At 53.7% G+C, this 18,660-nt stretch overlaps 3 protein-coding genes across 6 annotated transcripts; 1 reads left to right on the top strand and 2 right to left on the bottom strand.

The window, feature by feature from the left end:
- Positions 1-944: 944 nt before the first annotated feature.
- Positions 945-7,266, bottom strand: CTDNEP1 (CTD nuclear envelope phosphatase 1). The gene is made up of 8 exons (XM_082603519.1): positions 6,454-7,266; positions 3,750-3,816; positions 3,537-3,655; positions 3,265-3,336; positions 2,732-2,848; positions 2,392-2,503; positions 1,891-1,975; positions 945-1,597 (listed from the first exon to the last, which is right to left on the bottom strand). Exons 1-8 carry the CDS (start codon positions 6,553-6,555, stop codon positions 1,537-1,539), a joined length of 735 nt encoding a protein of 244 aa, XP_082459645.1. The 5' UTR covers positions 6,556-7,266; the 3' UTR covers positions 945-1,536.
- ELP5 (elongator acetyltransferase complex subunit 5) lies at positions 6,211-13,274 on the top strand. 4 transcript variants are annotated; one of them, XR_014291886.1, is made up of 8 exons: positions 6,211-6,477; positions 8,017-8,077; positions 8,164-8,244; positions 10,027-10,247; positions 11,375-11,556; positions 11,912-12,007; positions 12,153-12,313; positions 12,902-13,274. XR_014291886.1 is itself a non-coding variant. In XM_082603516.1 (8 exons), the coding sequence occupies exons 1-8, from the start codon at positions 6,303-6,305 to the stop codon at positions 13,014-13,016; spliced, it is 1,032 nt and encodes a 343-aa protein (XP_082459642.1). In that variant the 5' UTR covers positions 6,223-6,302; the 3' UTR covers positions 13,017-13,274. The 4 variants fall into 4 exon arrangements, 3 of the variants coding, with proteins under 3 accessions (XP_082459642.1, XP_082459643.1, XP_082459644.1); XM_082603516.1 differs by having other exon boundaries at positions 6,223-6,477; positions 12,153-12,253; XM_082603517.1 differs by lacking the exon at positions 6,211-6,477 and adding an exon at positions 7,768-7,856 and having other exon boundaries at positions 12,153-12,253.
- Positions 13,275-13,551: 277 nt separating this feature from the next.
- CLDN7 (claudin 7) lies at positions 13,552-15,896 on the bottom strand. Its single transcript, XM_082604587.1, has 4 exons — positions 15,261-15,896; positions 14,217-14,381; positions 14,012-14,096; positions 13,552-13,931 (listed from the first exon to the last, which is right to left on the bottom strand). The coding sequence occupies exons 1-4, from the start codon at positions 15,481-15,483 to the stop codon at positions 13,769-13,771; spliced, it is 636 nt and encodes a 211-aa protein (XP_082460713.1). The 5' UTR covers positions 15,484-15,896; the 3' UTR covers positions 13,552-13,768.
- Between the last annotated feature and the right edge of the window lie 2,764 nt (positions 15,897-18,660).

Raw genomic sequence — 18,660 nt, 5'->3', positions numbered from 1 at the left:
AGCGCAATCGCTTTGGAATCAATTTGGAGGCTACGCAGGCGGCGTAGGAAAGATTGTTGGCTTTTGCTATCGTCGAAGATAACTGAAAACCCATTTCCCGAGTTTCCCCCAGGAAGGTAACGATGAAAATGGCTGGATGATGGTAATCGTAATTTGAGACTTGGCTCTCCAAAAGTTCTTTTCGGAAATAACGTACAGGAAAAGAGCAGATAATTACAAGGAGAGCTATTCATGAAACGTGTTGGTACGCTGAAAGCGGCCGTTGACACCAAAACAAAGTAGTACCCAAGCAGAGGAAGTGGTCTCCGGAAATAGAGGGGAAAAACGAAACGTATGTTTGAAAAGACGCACGGAACGCTTAGGTTCCAGGGGTGAGTGGACCAATAGGGACTAGAGAGGAGGTCCGAAAAGTAAGGACTACGTCAGCGCGGAAGAATACTGCACTCTGTGTACCCAAGAATCATGTGATCTCGGAGAAGGGCGGAGCGTCACGTGGCGGGTGCGAAGAAGTAGAGCCGGCTTAGCTTCGGGGAGGGAAGCGCTGGGGAGGTGGAGCCCCGGGGCTCGGCCGGTCCGCCGGTGGCGTGGAGCACCCCTCCCCAACCTTCCCGCCCCACGCCGCTCAGGGCAGCTTGTTCACGTTAACCACCCCCAGACGAAATGCGGGCTTTGCCGGCGCCCAGGTCTCTCCTCCTTTCATATTTCTCCGTCCTACCGCACTGAAGCTCACGTTCCCTCAGCACACACAGCTGTCCTTTCACTCCCCGCCAGGGCGCCCATCCTGTCACTAAGACCCTTCCCACCAGGGAAAGCCAACACCACCGTTCCCCCTACCCCTCGGGTCTACAGCAGCCTCTTTTCCTTCTGCCTAGGGGACAGGGTGGGTGTGAACAAAGACCCCTCCCTTCATTTCCCCAAACCCCAGAGAAGGACCTAGGGCAGCCTTGGTTTTAAAGTTATAATGCATGGTTTAAAAGAGAAGAAAGAAAAAAAAAAGAGAAAGCTGGTTACAGGTCTGAGGGGAATCTAGGAAGAAGGGAAAATAGAGAGAAAGTAAGGGAGGGGACAAGTTTGGGGAAAATCCAGTGGCCCAAAATCCCAGTTTCCCACCCACAACCCAGCCCTTGGAGTGAAGAATTAGATCAGTTTTGTACAAGAGTTTTTAAAAAAACAAATCACAACAAAGCTGGCTTGGCTTCTCTTTGAGCCTCCCGGATTACCGAATGTCTCTCTCCCACTCTGGCCAGTCCTGTCTCTCCACCAGACACTGTTGCGGCTCTCCTAGGCCTCCGCTTATGTCCCAGTCTGGGGTTTCCAGGGAGTGCGAACACGAAGTTAGAGTGAGGCTGCTTGAGAATCTGGCCCTTGTGTCCATCCAGACTCCATATGGAGTGCAGGGCTCCCAAGGCAGAGAGGGGTGGGAGGGGCAGACCCTGCCCAGGCAGTCCTCACCAGTGGACAGGGCACCAGACGGCATCCCGAGGGCTCACCCTCCCTTTCCCCCCCACCCCAACTCAGGTGGAGGGGGAGCAGCTGTCACCAGAGCCTATGTTGGTGAAGGTTTCGGCTCAGCACAGAACGAACATCAGCGGTGAACCTGGGACAACAATAACTTGCATTGGTAGAGTCCTTATGTTGATATCCTCACACTAGTGTAAGGCAGCCTCACGGAAGACGTGGGGTGGAAAGGATCACCGTTTTCACATGAGACAGGTTCAGTTTGCCCAAAACCCAATGGCTAAAAGTGATGAGTTTTAAGAAGACCTTGTTCAAAAGTAATATTCTTAAGGGAAAAGAGATAAGTAAGTAAAACAGGACAAATTTTTATTCCTTCTTGGGATCCCCCACCCGCTCCTCTCCTCAGAAATCTAAGTGTCTAGCTTCCCTTACCTGAGGGCATCCAGCATCGGAAGCAGGTTGAGAAGGGCGGTATCGCTGGGGTCACTGAACCAGGATTTGATGGGGATGGCATTGTCTAGAGTGGGTGAAAAGGCACATGAGAAGAAACAAAGGATTCAAGAGAGACAGGGTGTTTTTCCTTTTATTTGGGGGTGGGGTTCATTACTTTAAAATACATACCCCCCCAAACTCAATGACCTAAGTAAAACCTTCTTGATTTATTCTTCAAAATAAAATAAAATTTTAATCACCGTATCTCATACTAGGGTGAGGCTTCTAGTCAAACTTACTGCCTTGTGTCTTACCAGAAGCACTTCGATATGAGAAATCTGATTTATGAAATGGATATGGGGGGCGGGGAACATCTCATTTAAAAGAGAAACAACTTGCATCCTGACCTACTGTAAACCAGGGAATCCCAGCTCCATGCATTCAAAATACCTCCTCAGAACCACTTCCTAGTCCTGCCAGACTCACCACCGTCCCCTGTACCTGGATGGCTCCTGTAAGCCCCTGGGGAGTTATCCAGGATCACAATGCTGGAGAGGTCACTGTGGACCACAGAGAGGTCCTTGATGTAGCTGCCCAATTCCAAAGTGCAGTGCTGGAAGGCAGGGTGAGCTGGGCATCAACAGGAGACTCGCCCTCTGTGATTGCTCCCCCAATCCCAACAGTGCCCACAGGCAGCCAGTTCTCACAAAAGAGATTATACAGTATGCCTCCCCCACACCCTCAGAAGGTCCCATTCCAGGGCAGTTGCCTCAAACTCAGGTCCCTCCCTGATGGCCTGCCTCCCAAGCCTCACTCTTAGACCTGGACTCTAGCCCCTTACCTGTCTGTAGTATCTCCTCTTGAGAATGCTTCTGCTATTATCCAGTTTATCTGCCACAGCAGAGCCGTAAATTTCCATGCTTGCTGTGAACACCACCAGCTCGTACCACTGGCTCACCTGAAAGAGATTGGAGAAGAGGAAGGTATCAGAAGAGATGATCATTCAGACATATAGTTCCCTTTTACTAAGACTCTAGCCGAGTCCTTCAGGACTTCCAACAACACTGGATGTCTCTGAGGACACAAAATTCTGAAACTGTCCTCAGACTCAGAGTCTTAGGCACCATACACCCTTAAGATTCACAGATGCAAGAACAAAAGAGCGGGAAGGCCGTGGAAGAATAGAATTGCATCAGCAAAACAAATGAACCCAAACTATCGAACGCCATTCTCTGAGCATCCTACAACCTCCCCTCTCCAAAACTGCCCTTACCCATTTCTCCTGATCCCTTACTTCCTCCAAATCCTCTAAACTCCCAGAGCCCTAAAACCACTGCTTCACCACAGAGCTGCCTTCAGCTTCTGCAAACTCACCACTTCCAAGAAGAAATCCACATGGGGCCTCTTATGTACAAAAAACCGGACGGGATGTTTGTCTATTACCACCTGTAGAGGAACACAGCAGGGCTTGGAGAAGTCCTGAGCACCACAACACAGGCCTAAAGGACACCCCCCACCCTCCCACTGCCTGCTTCCCTCCTTCAGGCTGCCAGAGGACACAGCCAGGGATGAGATGCTCTGGGACTGGCAAAGAAGCGAGCAGAATAACAGACGTAACCATTCCATCACTTCCCAGCCCCACACACCTTGAGAATGAAGTCAGGAGGCGTTCCAGGCCGGACTGTAGGCCTCAGGACCCCATCATGATGGGAGTGAATAAGTGTCTCATCCAGATCCAGCACCAGGATCTTCCTCTTCACCTGGCCTGAACCACAATGGGAAGGGGTAACACCAACCAACCTCCAGCCAAGAGCTTGAACCCTACCTCACCTAGGGTTCCTCCCAGTCAGCATACTCACTTAGCCGATTCCGGGACACAGGAGATAAGGGAAGGATGTCATATCGAACAGTTTGGTACTGAATTACCTATAGGAACAGCAAGAGAGAGGGTTAGAACCCTCGACAAGGAAATCTTCCCCACTACTAATAGGAAGCCCGTGTTGACCATTTAGCATACATTGGGCATAGTGTAATTTAGGGTTGTTTCTTTCATCCTCAGAACAACCCTAATAATAACAACAACAATATCATCTACGTCTTAAGGATGAAGAAACCAAGGCTTGGAGAAGTTAAATACTTTGCCTAAGACCCCACAGCTAGGAATTGTCTTATTTAGCAGTTTGCCCCTCCAGTTAGAATGAAAGCAAGGATTCTGTCTCGATCGTGGCTGTATTCCTAGAACACTATAGCAGGGGTGATCACTTACATTAGAATCAATGAAATGGTGGAGCCAGGATTGTACCTGTGCGGTCCGATCCAAGGACGTGCCCTCTTAACCATGATGTTATCCTGCTACGTGGAACAAAGAAATGCGTGGCCCTCCCCACCTCCACCTCAAGAATTCTTTGTGACAGCTCTCATCACCTCCTGTTGGGAGCTGAGAGCCTCAGATTCCTTAGTGGACAGGGCGTAAGAGTCAGAAGGGGAGGTCCTTGGGTCACTAAGGGGAACAGAGAATGAGGGAATCCAGGGGTTGTCAGGTCAGCTAAGTTCCTCTGGCTGGGGGCCACCAGGCCTATTTTAACCAGCCACCTGTCCATTTCTGTCTCCACTAGCCAAGTCACAAGTTGTAGAGAACCTCGGCCCTCTGAACAGCCTCCTTATCCTGGTACCCAGGGCAAGGCAGAGCACACTGGAAAGCCCCACTCACCAGGCAGACTGAGAGAGTATCAAGAAGGCCAGAGTGAAGTAAGGGCTGTGAGTGGGAGGTGAGGAAGGGACAAGGACGTCACCATCTCGGCCTTCCAGCTTCTCCAAGCCTTCTCTAGAGGCTCCTGTTTCCAGCATTCAAATCTCTCCCGTGCAAAGCTTGGCAATTCCCTCCTCTGCTCTTTTCTTCTAAGCACAGTCTGTTCCTAGGCCCCAAGTCTCACCAAAACCAGGCTCTCCACTTGCAAACCAAAGGGCCCTCTCCCCCTAATCCCAAGGCATGTGCCCTTCTTTTCTCTCGGGGCTGCGATGAGGGCCGCAACAGCTCGGGTGTCCTGCCCTGCTATCTCGGGTTGCACATGCTGGGCATGTAGGGAATGCTCTAAGCATCTGCCAGAAAGGGGGTGGGGGGAGAAACCAGACTGGAAAGGAAGGAAGGGAAGACAAAAGGCTGTGGGGTCAGTGCTGCCCAGAGGAGAGCAATTTTGCAAAGAACCAGTCTCTGCATGTGCTGGAGCCCATCCCTGCACCCAGAACAGAAAACTGCTATGTTAGGGGAAGAAGGGGAGATGCTCGGAGCAAGGCCAGGAAGAGAGGACAGCAGCTAACACGTAAGGAAAATCCCAGGAGCTAGTCCCCCCCACATCTCAGTATCTCTGACCCGATTCTTCTTGGCTCCTAACCCTTATCTCAGGGAAATAGCCCTGCCTACAGCCATGACCACCCAGAAACAATCCTCACCCTAAACCCTAAATCAGGAAGTGGAAGGAGTGGAGTGGTAAAGGAGACACTGAATCCAAGGCCAGGCCCATTTCCCAAATCAGTAAGTCAACCACCACTACCACTCAGGGCTTTCTGGAAGTTCCTTGACCTAGGCAGCCCGCACCTGGTTTTATTCCTTCACGTTTTATTGAGGTACACCAGAGTACAGACTGGAGACCCGCTGCGACTCAGCTCACTGAATCCTCCCCAGACTCCTTCAGAGGATTCTCCCCCGTGATGGTGGGAACACAGAGCGCATTAAATGATGTTAGCCTAAGGAAGTTTGACCTTGGAGAAAAGCTATGGGAGAGGAAACCCAGAGATACACTCCCCACAGTATCCCTCACAATGCTGGGGTTTCCTGGAGAAACAATCTGAGAAGCGTGCCCTCAGATTCAAACCTTAAACTGACAAGCACCGTCTTCTGATAGGAACACCCAAACTTTAATGTGCTCCCTTCCACAACTAAAGATGCCAATCATAAATGCATCTTTTTTAGTCCCAAAGTCTTAATAAACCCAAATATTCACACTCACACTATGAAATGAGTTTTCAGGACCTTTTTCGGAAGAGTTCCCTTAATTTGAACCGCAGGGATTTCTCCTACACACCCAGGGCTTTTCCCACGTTTCCATCCTTGTTGGTGACATACGCCCCCCCCCCCCTTGGCACATGAGCCTGTCTCTCCCTTGTTATGAGACCAAACACACACGGAGGTTCCAAATAATAGGAGAGTCTTTCACAAGCCCACATCAACAGACCTGCTGCCATCAAACAGGTGTTCCCCGCCCCTCGGCTTCTTTAGCAACAACTACAGCTTTCTTAAAGAGCACCCCACCCATCACCCTAGCCCCCAAGAGTTGCCAAATCCTTTCCCCATCTAGCCCCCCTCCACCATCTCGGTTCTACTACAAGGGTCTTCCTCTTCCCTGTCCCACCCCATGCCCAGCGACGGGTGCTCTAATTCTCTAGCGGTAAACGCTGCCGCCGGGGCTCAGTTTCTAGGCCCTAACAGAGGCCCGAGACTTTCCAAAAACCCTCGAGCACCGCTGACAGAGGTCCCCACCACCACCAGCGCCCACCCAGGCTCACCGTGCGGATCTGCCTCCGCAAAAGGTAAATGAAGAAGCTCCAGAGCTTGGCGGCGAAGGCCACGAACGTGCGCAGCCCCAGCAGACACTGCGTCCGCATCATCCCGATGACCCCGGCACCGCCGGCCCCGGGGCCCCCGCGGCCCAGCTCCGCCAGCCCCCCGGGGGCAGCCCCCCGCCACCGGGAGGGGGAACGGGGGCCCCGAGTGGCAGGAGAGGCTGCAGAGAGGGGCACGGAGCGGGCGGCTCAGAAAGCCACCCACGACGAGGGGAAAGCCCAGCGGAACGGGGAGCTGGGGGACAGGCGTGGGCAGCCCGCGGGGGCCCACATGGGCGGGGAGTGGCACCGACGGATTCGCGGAGGTTGCGGGCCGAGACAGGTCGGGCTACGATGGGGTCCTCCGAGACCAGGAGGGAAGGGGATGGAGAATTGGGGGAGGGGGCTGTGGGGGAGGGGGCTAGGGAGAAGGGAGGGAGGGAGAAGGAAGGGGGAGGGGAAGGGGGAAGCGGAGGGTGGCCCGCTGCGCAGGCGCGCTAGGGGGCTGCCCGCGGGAAAGGGGCGGGCGGGGGCAGCGGCGCGCGCAGGGCCGCGGTGGCAGCGAACGGACCGGCTGAGCCAAGGAGCCGGGAAGGAGGGGAGGGGGAGCCGAAGGGCGCGGATGGCTGGACTGGAGCGGCCTCCCCCTCCCCGAGGTCGGGGGTGCCTCAGCCGCTAGGGAGCGGGGCTGCAGCCTCTGCAGCTGGATTTCCCACTCTGACAGGCGCCATTTTACCGCCCAAAGGCCTCCCTCCTTCTTTCTTCCCCCCTCCTCTTCCCCTCTGACACTACTTCCGGTGGTGACGTGCATTCGCTTCACCGGGGCTGAACTTCCCCCTACTCTGTCTTCGGGGGTGGGGATAAGGAAAGTGGATCGTGCTCCGAACAAGGCCCCAGTATCGCGCATGCGCGGAGGGTGGCGATGGGGCGGGGCCTGGGGCAAAGCAGGCCCGCCTCGAATTGCATGGGCGGGGCGGAGTGACGTCACTTGCGCCAGAGGCTCCGACAGTCGGGCGGGCTTGCGGGGCCACTTGCCCCTCCCACCCCACAGACAACTGCCCCAACGGCTCTTCCCGCCCTAGTCACGGTAGAAATGTAGAGAGGGGCGTCGTCCCTGCGTCTGTGCACCAGGGCTCCGGAGGGGTCGCTCCGCGTGAGCCTTCCTGGGATAGTGAACCTAAGCACCACTCACGCCAGGTTACGCCAGGTCTTAGTGGTGGGAGAGATCGTGGATGCCCCGCCCCTTCCATGTGGAGGGGCGGGGCGATGGGTAGTGACGTCATCAGAGGGCGTCCGAAGAGGGACGCGACGCATTTTGGAGATGCTGGAGTCGCTCTTGGCTCTTGGTGGGCTGGTGCTGCTGCGGGGTGAGGGTCACAGGCACAGGGCCTTAGGAGCAGGGCCCAAGGGGCGGAAGTGGAGAGGAAGGGCCGTGGGTAAGAGGCCAGGGGTGGAGGTCCCTACCGGTTCGCGAATGCGAAAACCTCAGTGTTCTCAGGCTGTTTATCCGTCCCTCGCTCTCTCCAGACTCCGTGGAGTGGGAGGGGCGCAGCCTCTTGAAGGCGCTTATCAAGAAATCTGCACTGTGGTGAGTATCCCGCAGCGTCTCGCTGTCCTACCCGAGAAGGGAGCCTGGGCCCCACTCTTTGACACTCCCCCTCATCTCTGCCTCAGTGGGGAGCAAGTCCACATCCTGGGCTGTGAAGTGAGCGAAGAAGAGTTTCGTGAAGGGTTTGACTCCAATATCAACAGCCGGTAAGTGCAAATTGGAAGAGATTTAATTGGATTTGGGACTTCTGTTGCTGAGGAACTCCCCTTCCAGCAACAGGGGCAAACCTGTAGCAGCTACTTGTTCATTGAATGGATATGGGTTTTTCAAGAGGTAGGAATTAATAAGAGGAATGATGAAGAGTGGTATCTGGAGAATCCAAAGCGGGGACCATAGAAGATGAGAGGAACAGAGTAATAAAAGGCCGACAGTACAGGTTAGCACTAGAGGCTGGACTGGAGGACAAGAATAAACGTGTTCTGCCTTTTGAGTTACTCAGAATCTGGTGATCAACATGCATCAGCACTAACTGCAGGGTACATAGGGATTTGTCTTACAGGCAGAAGGAACAGTTTATGCAAAATTCGAGAGGTATGGAAGGCACACCTGTTCATGGGAGATGGAAGAGCTTCCTGAGGTCAGACAGAGAGAGGTACCTGGTAGTAGAAGGTCTTACAGAGCACGAAAACGAAAATTTGAGAGGAGAGTGATAACGTCATACCTGTTAGAAAGACTCGTCCAGTGACCACAGTGTGGAGAATGGGTTAGGAGGGGGCAGCCTGGAGATAGGGAGACCAGGTGGGAAGGCTATTGCAGTAATGCAGGTTCACTCAGATGTATAAGTACCGGTTAAGAACTAGTTGTGAACCAGGAACTGAGCTAGGCTAGAGCAGTGAATGAAGCCGATATGATTCCTGTTCCAGTGAATCTTAGAGAATAATGGTAGGAGGTGACAGAGGCCTGGCCAAAGACAGTGGCAGTAGGGATGGAGAGTTTAGGACAAATGTAAAAGGACTTTAGCAGGTAGAATTTCCTGGACTTAACAGACTGATGTGGGGTAGAGGAAAGCAGCCAGATCAGGAGGTACCTGAATCCACCTATGTTGGGTGGTTAAGAAAGATTACTTCCTGGTCTGGTTAGCTAAGTGGATAATGACAGTTTACACCTGTCTGTTGAGCCCTAATTTTGTATCAGCTGTTATAGTGGAGGTGATGCTGTAAAGATGGCATTCACAAGAGAAGCAGGAGATAGAAAGATGTCTGGGAACAAGTTCTGCCACTGTGAAGCTTTCCCAGGATTTCTAGTCCATGCCAGTCTCTTTTCCTGAATCGCTATGTTATCTGTAGTTAGTACCTCAGGACTTGATTCTTGACCTTCTCTAAGCTGTCCTACAGGCAGGAACCATGTCTCAGGTCCTCTCTTTTCTCTTTATCCATTCGAGGATGATACACTTTAGGCATCACTTAGTACTGTGCTGTCAGGAGGTTGGTATTCCTATTTTATAAATGAAGAAACCGAGTCTTACAGAGGTGAAGTAATGTATCAGTTAGGTGACCTTGGACAAGTAGAACCAAGCTTGCAGCTCAGGGCTGTCTGATGCCAAAGTCTGTGCTCTCAATTACTATATTCTACTTCTCAGTAAAAACTTTGCACTAGGGCTTCCCTGGTGGTGCAGTGGTTGAGAGTCCGCCTGCCGATGCAGGGGACATGGGTTTGTGCCCCGGTCCGGGAAGATCCCACATGCCATGGAGCGGCTAGGCCCGTGAGCCATGGCTGCTGAGCCTGCGCGTCCGGAGCCTGTGCTCCGCAATGGGAGAGGCCACAACAGTGAAAGGCCCACGTACCGCAAAAAAAACCAAAGAAAAAACCCTTTTCACTAATGTTTAGGATATTAGTGAAAATCGAGAAACAGCCACAAAGATCAGAAGCTGAATTTGGAGATTAGGGGGAGGGGCAGTAGAATCATGCCTTTCTGTTTCCCTTTGCAGGCTGGTTTACCATGACCTCTTTAGAGACCCTCTCAACTGGTCAAAGACTGGGGAAGCCCTTCCTGGGGGTCCCCTGGAAGTCTTGAGGGCCCTGGGCAGGAGGACAGATCCTGGCCCTGTCACCATTGCTCTCGATTCCCTCAGCTGGCTGCTGCTTCACCTTCCCTGCACCACACTCTGCCAGACTCTGCACACTCTGAGCCATCAGGACTCCTGCCATGGTGAGACTCCTCCTTCGTTTCTTCCCACCATACATTCCCCCTGCCAAGGGATGTGCCCCTTTCCACCCTAACAGGAAACATATCAGGGATCTCCAATTGGACTTCCTTCCATCTCTTTAGCCTTTATTCTAGTTATTGGTTTCTTCATAATGCTATCTACTAATTACTCTTTTTTTTCTTCTCCAAGTTTATTTTTCCCTCATTCATTTCATTCATTCATTCAACAAACATACACATACATACACTGTATCAGGCACAGTTCTAGATAATGGAAAAATAAAGGCTAACTGTAGTCAGGTCCTTGCCTTCCAGGAGCTCAAAGTCCCGTAAAGGTATAGACAAGTAAACCAGCAATTACTAGAAAGTCTGATAAGGACCACGATGATAAAGGAACATGCACAGAGTACCTTAAGGAAGGAATGTCTTGAAGAGCAAGGGCCAGTTTGTCCAGCTGGGGGCACTGGGACTAGCCCTAAGGTACAGTGGGTACTAGAATGGGCTTTAGAGTCAGATACCCAGCTCGGTATACAGGTGCTTGGTCTCACAGTGCTTCCATTTCCTCAGTAAAAGCCGAGGAAGGAGGGAGTTTATAGTATGAAGATGAACCACTTGGAATTGCTTTTTTTGTAGATCAGATATGATCAAATGTCAGCAATTTCATACAGTCCAACCTAAAAATGCAAGTATTTAGTGCAGTGCCTGACGCTTTGTAAATGCTGGTAAAAAGGGAGGGAAGGAAAGAGGGGATCTAAGGCACTGACTGGGATCTTGGCAAGTTCCTGACACTGCAGATGGTTCAGTGTGTAAGAGATGAGGCTGGAAAACAAGCGGAGAACAGATGCTGAAAGTGTGGATTCCATCCTGAAGGCCTTGAGGCGCTCCTGTGGATTGAGGTCAGAGCGGTGCCTTGATTCGATGTGCATTGGAATAAGAAAGTGTTTTAAAGGTGAGGGCTGAAAGAGGTCAGAACAGGGCAGTGACACTGGCCGAGGTCAGTCAGGATCCTGGCAGGGCTCTGAGGGAACGTGGCCCTCTCCTTCCTTTTTTCCTCTTCACTATTTGATCCCAGGCCTCCCCCGAATGCTCCCTACTGCCCTTCGTGCACCACCTTTCTTGTGCCTCTCCAGGTGACAGCTCCCCAGGAGAGCAGGTGCATGTGCTGGGCCTGCTGCATGAAGAGCTTCACGGCCCAGGCCCCTTGGGAGCACTGAGCAGCCTTGCTCAGACCGAGGTGACCCTGAGTGGTGCGATGGGCCAGGCCTCAGCCCACATCCTCTGTCGGAGGCCCCAACAGCGTCCGACCCACCAGGTCAGAAGCACAGGAGAACTGGAGGTTGGGGTCAGAGAGGAAGAGCAATAAAATGGCTGATGCGATGGAGCACTTCCCTAGGCTCTCATGGTTTGAACATTGCCCTCGTTGTATCTCCACAGCTGCCCTGTGAGGTAGATTGTTTTATTATCCCTATTCTGTAGCCTGGAAAGCTCGGATCCTGTGAGCTTAACCAATGAAAGATACTACCTTCCAGGAGATGAAAAAGGAGAGCAAGAGCTGGAAGCAGCCAGTTACATAAGTGGCTGGGAGCTGGGGTGGCAGGTCCTGGTTCTCTGGTTTGTTCAGTAAGATGAAAAAGAACCTTCTTAACACTCTTCTTTCTTCTCCCCAGACTCAGTGGTTCTCTGTCCTTCCTGACTTCAGCCTGGAGCTCCAAGGGGGGCCGCCTCTAGAATCCCAGGCTTACCCAGATCCTCATACTCCCTCGGTATCTAAGAGAGCCAGGGCCGGAACAAGGGGATGCAGTTTGGAGTCTGGAGAAAGGAGAGAGGGGGATAAAGACTGCAGAGGTTGGGGGTGGGGTCAGGGATTTCAGTGATGGGGCAGAGTGGCAGCATCCTTTGTCTCTACAGATGGACCCCACGACTCATTTGACTTTTAACCTTCGCCTGTCCAAGGAAGAGAGAGAAGCCAAAGATAGCCTGACCCTGCCCTTCCAGTTCAGCTCGGAAAAGTAAGGTTGGGGCCTCAGTGCCTGGATCCCTGAGCTGAGCCCAGCATCTGGGCCTAAGAGGTGGGGCAACAGCAGGTTGTTGATTAACCTCTTAGACTTTATAGGGGCTGAAGTCCACTTCCAGAGGCACGTCTGGGGAGGGGTTCTCTACCCACCCAAACCCCAGCAATGGGAAAGGTCCTTTATGTCTTTTTTCTCTCCGTTAGAGCCTTGGGTCCCAGCTCCACAGATGTCCCCAAAGTAATCTGGGCCTGGGTTGAGCCAGACCAGACCCTGGGGAAGCGGCCCTGTCTCCAGGCAGCGGTGCTAAGAGGACAGGAAGCTAGACGGGTATGGCAGAGGCAGGTTAATAAAGGCTTAGTAGATGCCTGTTGTCCTGTGCCCAGTGTGTGGGCAGGTGAAGCCAGACTTCGGCAGGATCCTTGCCCTCAAGCTGCTAAGAACTTAGGCTATTATGAGAGTGGTATAAGAGTATCTACCCTGTACCAGGTGGTGCTTCTGTGCTAACTAAACGAGGTCACACAGGGGGACTTAGACCAAGAAAATATGGAGGCCAAAGAGGGAGTCACTGTCACAAGGAAAGAGGGTATCCAGACATGACCCATTACCCACCCTCACCAGCACCAATCTCCCTTTATGTCTTCTCAGACAGCAGGCTCTACTGTGCCCTGGGCTGGGCCAGGCTACCAGCCACATTTTCTATGAGCCAGATGCTTACGATGACCTGGACCAAGAAGACCCAGATGATGACCTAGATGTTTAACTGGCCAGGAGATGTGACTAGACTGTAATTGGAGGAAGAGACACCTTGGGCCCATAACCATCCTTCCATTGTTTGCGTTGGCCTTAGCCTGTCTCTGCCCCATCTTTGTTCCCTGTGTCGGTGGAGGCCCTGCCCTGTGACCCATGAGCCAGGGAGCAGCTTCCAGTGAGGAGAGAAAGTGGAATGGGGGCATAACGGAAGGTGACACCACCCCCCCACAAGCCTAATAAAATCTTAATTTTTGAATTAAAAACAAAAGCTCTTTGGTCGCTATTTAAGCAAGAGTTGCGAGTGGGTAGGACTGGAGGCTGGGAGGGGATGAGGGAAGCCAAGAACATGAGTCGTTTAGAGTCAATAGTCAAAAGTGTTGGGGACTGAATGACTGAAATAGTGGAGCTGGAACAGCCTTGCACACCATTGGTGCTCAATAAATGTTTTTTTTAACTGAAGTAGGTACACTTTAGGTTCTAGCTTCTCTGCAAGGATCTGGGTTGGAAGAAAGCAGATGCCCCGAAGGGAAAAAAAAGTCTACTTTGCAAAACATATTTTTATTACTGTACAAAAAGCACACCCTCCCCCTTTTTGTTTCCCCGCCACCCAACACCCCAGGGAACTGTACATGGTGTGCTGGGCTAGAGTGACCGCAGGCTTCTGCTCGGCACCCTGCCCACGGGTTGAGCTCTCTGCCCCAGGTCCTTTCAGATGTCTGGGGGCACCTCTAGGCTGCCAGGCTGGGGTAAGGGCGTCCCAGCTTACACATACTCCTTGGCAGAGTTGGGCTTAGGGTAGGAGCGGGGTGCACGGTACCCAACTTTGCTCTCACTCCCAGGACAGGAGCAAGAGAGCAGTGCACCTCCCAGGAGGACCAGAGCGGACCCTGCCCAGCCAATGAAGATGGCAGGACCAAACTCATACCTGTGGGGAAAGGATTGGGGTCAGAAACCCTGGCCTGCCTCTCCCGACCCCAGACCCCTTAGGAGGCAGGGCTCACTTACTTAACATTCATGGGGACCAACGGGTTGTAAAAGTCTGTGACAATCTGGTGGCCATACCAGGAGCAAGCTATCAAGGCAGCAAGACCTGGAGAAAGAATGAGGATTCAGATATTGTGAGCCCCCCGCAAACCAGCACCGTGCCCACCCTTACCCCTCCAGGATGGGCAAGAACAGTCCTTGGGCCCACCTTGGACTTGTTGCTCACCTGCCAAGATGAAAATGATGCCTCCGGCCATGGCTGTACGGGCCTTCTTCACTTTGTCGTCCCCCCCACAGTTTGTACACTTCATGCCCATCGTGGCCACGAACGTGGCCAGGAAGCCCAGCACCAGGGAGACCACCATTAGGGCTCGGGTGGCCTGCAAGGCCGCTGCAGGAAAGGGGGAAGGATGCTGTCCTTGATGGAAATGCCAGCGGCCCTCGGATGGCTCCAGCCTCTGAGTCGCCGGCTGCACCCACTCGCCGCAGGCCTGGGGCTCCCTCGACGCCCAAGTCCCAGGCCAGAGCGGGTAGATCCCGCCCCCTCCCGACTCCGCGGGCCTTCCCGCTCCGCCCCGCCCTCTCGGCTCTAGGATCCGCCCGGGGCGCCAGGGTTTCGACGAAACTGCTCCGGGGAGGGGAAAGGGTGAAAGGGTACATCGAAGAGGAACCGAGGTGGTGGCCTGAGCCCCGAAAGCGGTGGTCGGAGACCCGACGCCGCCCGCAGATCCCGGTCCTCGTCCCAGCTCTGACCCCACTATCGAGGCCACGGTTTGTGGCTTCGGCTAATCTGCCGATAAGATTAGAAGCCGCAGGCGGCGCCCCAGGACTGACAGGGTGCACGACTCCTCGGCCCTCGGTCGGACCCCGCGGCCCCCAACCCAACTCCGAGGCCTCCAGCTCACGCCGCCTTTTGTCAGAGAAAAGGGCGGGAGATGGCGGAGGCTGTGGCCTCCTCGGGGTGGGGGGAGGGGGAAGGCCCCGCCCCAGGACTCGGCTTCCCGGGAGGTGCTTGGGCCGCCGGCCGCCAAGCCCGAAGACTAGGCCGGTCCGCGGGTGAAGAGGGGCGCAGCCGGCCCCGGAGGCGCGCACGTGCGACCCCAGAATCTCGGCCCGCGGCGTCCCCAGCCCGACCGCTTCCGCTTCCTCCTCTCCGCCCGCCCCCGCCGGCAACCCAGGGCGTCGGGCCGTGTGGCCTGGGGTCGGGGCCCGCGCCCACCCCGCTACCTCGGCCCTGGACGCGTTCGCCCCGTCGGTCCCGCGGCCTTACCGGGCAGGGCGAGCACCGAGTCGTACATTTTGCAGCTCATCATGCCCGTGCTCTGCGTGACGCAGTCCATCCACAGCCCCTTGTACATGGCCTGAGCGGTGATGATGTTGTCGCCGGCGTACGAGCTCACCTGCCACTGCGGGATGGCGGTGCACGCCACCAGGCCCACCCAGCCCAGTAGAGCCATGGAAAAGCCCAGCAGCTGCAGGCCCGAATTGGCCATTTCCGCCCTCAGAAAAGACGGGAGGCGCCGGGCTGGCGAGTTTTGTCACCCAAAGAGGCAAAAAAGTTTTTGGTCGAGTGCTTGCAAATCTTGTCACCGAAGTAAACACAAATCTACCCCTCCGGCGGGGCGAGGATCTCACAGCAGAGGGAACAGGACTGGTGGCCGACAAAAGCAATCCGCGAAGACCCGGCAGTTCCCTCTGGCGCTCGGCGACCCTTCCCAAACAAAAGGTGGAGGGGCCGTGTGGGCGCGGTCCCGGATGCTGGAAGTCCCCAAAGTATCCTGGGCTGTCGGCCCAAGGCTGCTGTGCGAAGAAAGGTCGCTCAGCGGTGAGCGGGCAGGTGCGGGCGGACAGGTGCGGCGCACCTGAGTATATGTAGGTCGTCGGGGGCGCGCCCCCGCGGGCACCGGGAGCGCGAGGCGGGGAGGGACCGGAGGGGCGGCCGAGGATGACCTGACGTCACCGAAGGGACACTCACCTGAGCCGGAAGTCCTGGCCCCCACCCCTCCCGGCCCAGGTGAGGAGGAAGAAACCTGAGCACCAGGGTCACGCCCCTTCACTTACCGGGCTTGGACCGCCGGAGGGGAGGAGGCGGAGTCTTCTCGGGAGTCCCAAGCTCCGAGTAAGCCCCTCTGGACTGGAGGTCCCTCGGGCACCAGGATGTCCCTTCCCCTCTCCCCGACAGGTGCGCTAAGAGCGCGGCGGAGCCGGAGCCGGGGGGATGCCGCAGGCCAGCCTTGGCTCCACCTTTCCCCCACGCAGGGACTCTCGGGTTCTACTCTGGGCGCTCTTTGTCCCGCCCTACTTTCGCCCCAACCCTCTGCTCTTTTTCTCCTTTCCTAGCCGATCCCACCTTCAAGGGCTCTGGCTCCAATCCCGCAGAACTCCCCACTTCAGCAGCCTTATTGGAGTCTCCACCGCCAAAGTCACCTCCTAGCACCCACCCACCCCTCGCCGCTGTCGCCCTCCAACAGACACCCAGCTTCCAGGCATGGCGCCCCAACGCCCCCCATCTCCTTGGCCCCCTATTCCGATTCCTGCTTGACATGACTTAACGGCGGGGCCGTTGGCACCCCACCTCCCAGCGTTCACTATCCCATCCCGTCTCAAGGGTCCTTGTAGCAGAAGGAAGAAACCGCTGAGGCCAGAAGCCAGCAGAGGGTGGGAGCAAGGTAAGGCCAGGGTTAGAGTCTTGGCCACACCCATCATTCCTCTCCCTTGGAGTCTTTCCAACTCGTCCTCCACCTTTCCCTCTTCTTCCTCCCCCAGCCCTGCACACATTTCTCTCCCTCATTCTGAGCCTGGACCTGCCCCTTTATGTGCCCTCTCCCACCCTCTCACCATTCTGTCCTCCAGAACACCTGGCTCTAATGTGGCCTTTGATTCAGCCCTCAGATTGCCACCTCACCCTCAGGTTTCTTCTCTCACTCTCCCTGAGCTATGTATGGCCCCATCCTTTCTCCACACATCTCCAAGCATCCCCCATTTATTCATTCCTCCCTCATCTGTTATCATCTCCCCTTCCTGTCTTTTCCGCTTCCTATTTTACTCCCCACTCTTTTGGTCTACCTTTGTACCCTATCTCCAGCCCCCTTGGAGCCCAGCATCACCAAGTAGCCTTTCTTTACATCTTCCTGAGTGCACATCGCTGCCACCCCCTCGTCCAGTTTCTTCCCAGTCTTCCTCTCCTCCAACCTCCTGCCACGGCTCAGGCTCACACACCTTTCTTACTCTGTCTCTCTCATTTAATTTTTCTCTCTCCTTTTTTTATCTCAACTCTCTCACATTTCCCGTCTTTGCTCCTCCCTCTCAAACATTTCTCTCTTTCCTTCTTTTATTCAATAAAAATAATTAAAGGGCCCTTCATGCTCAGCTAATTAACCTGCTTTTCTATAAAATGCAGACTTTAATGAATTCTTTATTATTCATTTTAATTTTTCTACCTTTTGATTAATGGTGAGGTTTTGTTTTGTTTTTTTTTCAGGTGCTTTCCAGCTCTGAAATTCCGTGTTTCTCATTACATAAGTATATCCAGCTTCTCTCCAGGTTAAGACCATCTCAGGCCAAGCCACCATCACCTCTTGCCTGGACACTGCAACTGCCTCCAAACCAATCTCCCTGCTTCCCTGCTTGTCCTTCTAAAGTCTGTCCTCCGGGATAACTTAAATCTTGTCACTTCCTGTTTAAAATCCTTAAAACTTCCAATGGCACACTTTTGCTCCTATTGCTGCACTGGATTTGGCAAATAAATGCCACACTGTGGCTTACCAGACTCTGTGCGTCAGCCACACTTCCTGAACCGTGCTATGTGCCTTCCCACAACAGTGCCTTTGCACTCTGTTCTCTATGCCTGGGTGCTCATCTCCATCTACCCCACCCAACCTCCCACTACCTTGCTAACCGACTCATCCTTCAGCTCTCAGCTCAAATGTTACTTCTCCTGGGAAGCCTGGCCTGACTACCCCATCCCAGGCTGAGTCAGATCACCTGCTGAATGCTCTCACCGCTACATGTACTTTACTTTCAAAGCTCTTATCATGGTTAGAAACTATTTACCTTGTGTGATTATTTACTCAGTGTCAGTCTCCCCACTGTACTATAGGTTCCAAGAGGGCAGAGATATGTCTGAATTTTATCACCAATAAATAGTTGATGAATGAATGATTAAATTGCAAATTAACAAAATTTTCATCCACTTGTTTGACAAGTAGATATTTTCTGAGTCCCTATGTAATGTACCAGGCACCATGCTTGACATGGGGGCTACAGCTATAAACAAGAGGACACTGCGGACTTCCCTGGTGGTCCAGTGGTTAAGACTCTGCACTTCCACTACAGGGGCCACGAGTTCAATCCCTCGTCAGGGAAGTTCTGAATGCCAGGCAGTGCAGCCAAAGAGAAGAAAAACAAAAAAACAAGAGGACACTGCACTCAGGTAACTTAGATTCTAGAGGGAGGAAGCGGGCAATAAAGACATAAAAATGGTGCATGTTTTGAAGGCAATAAAATAGGATAATGTGGTGGATGAGCTTGGGTCCACTCCAGAGTGAGGTCAGGGAGACCTTTCTAGGAAGGGACTGTTAAATAATGAGCCAGCCAGGGGAGAACCATGTTATAGGTAGAGGGAACAGCAAGTGCTAAGACCCTGTGTTGATTGTCCCTTTGAGACTTGT

Source organism: Mesoplodon mirus (assembly GCF_964341445.2).
Source record: "Mesoplodon mirus genome assembly, chromosome: 18".
In the NCBI taxonomy this organism is placed as follows: Eukaryota; Metazoa; Chordata; class Mammalia; order Artiodactyla; family Ziphiidae; genus Mesoplodon; species Mesoplodon mirus.
The sequence above is the reverse complement of the archived record's forward strand: the minus strand, read 5'-3'. Positions and strand labels throughout refer to the sequence as shown.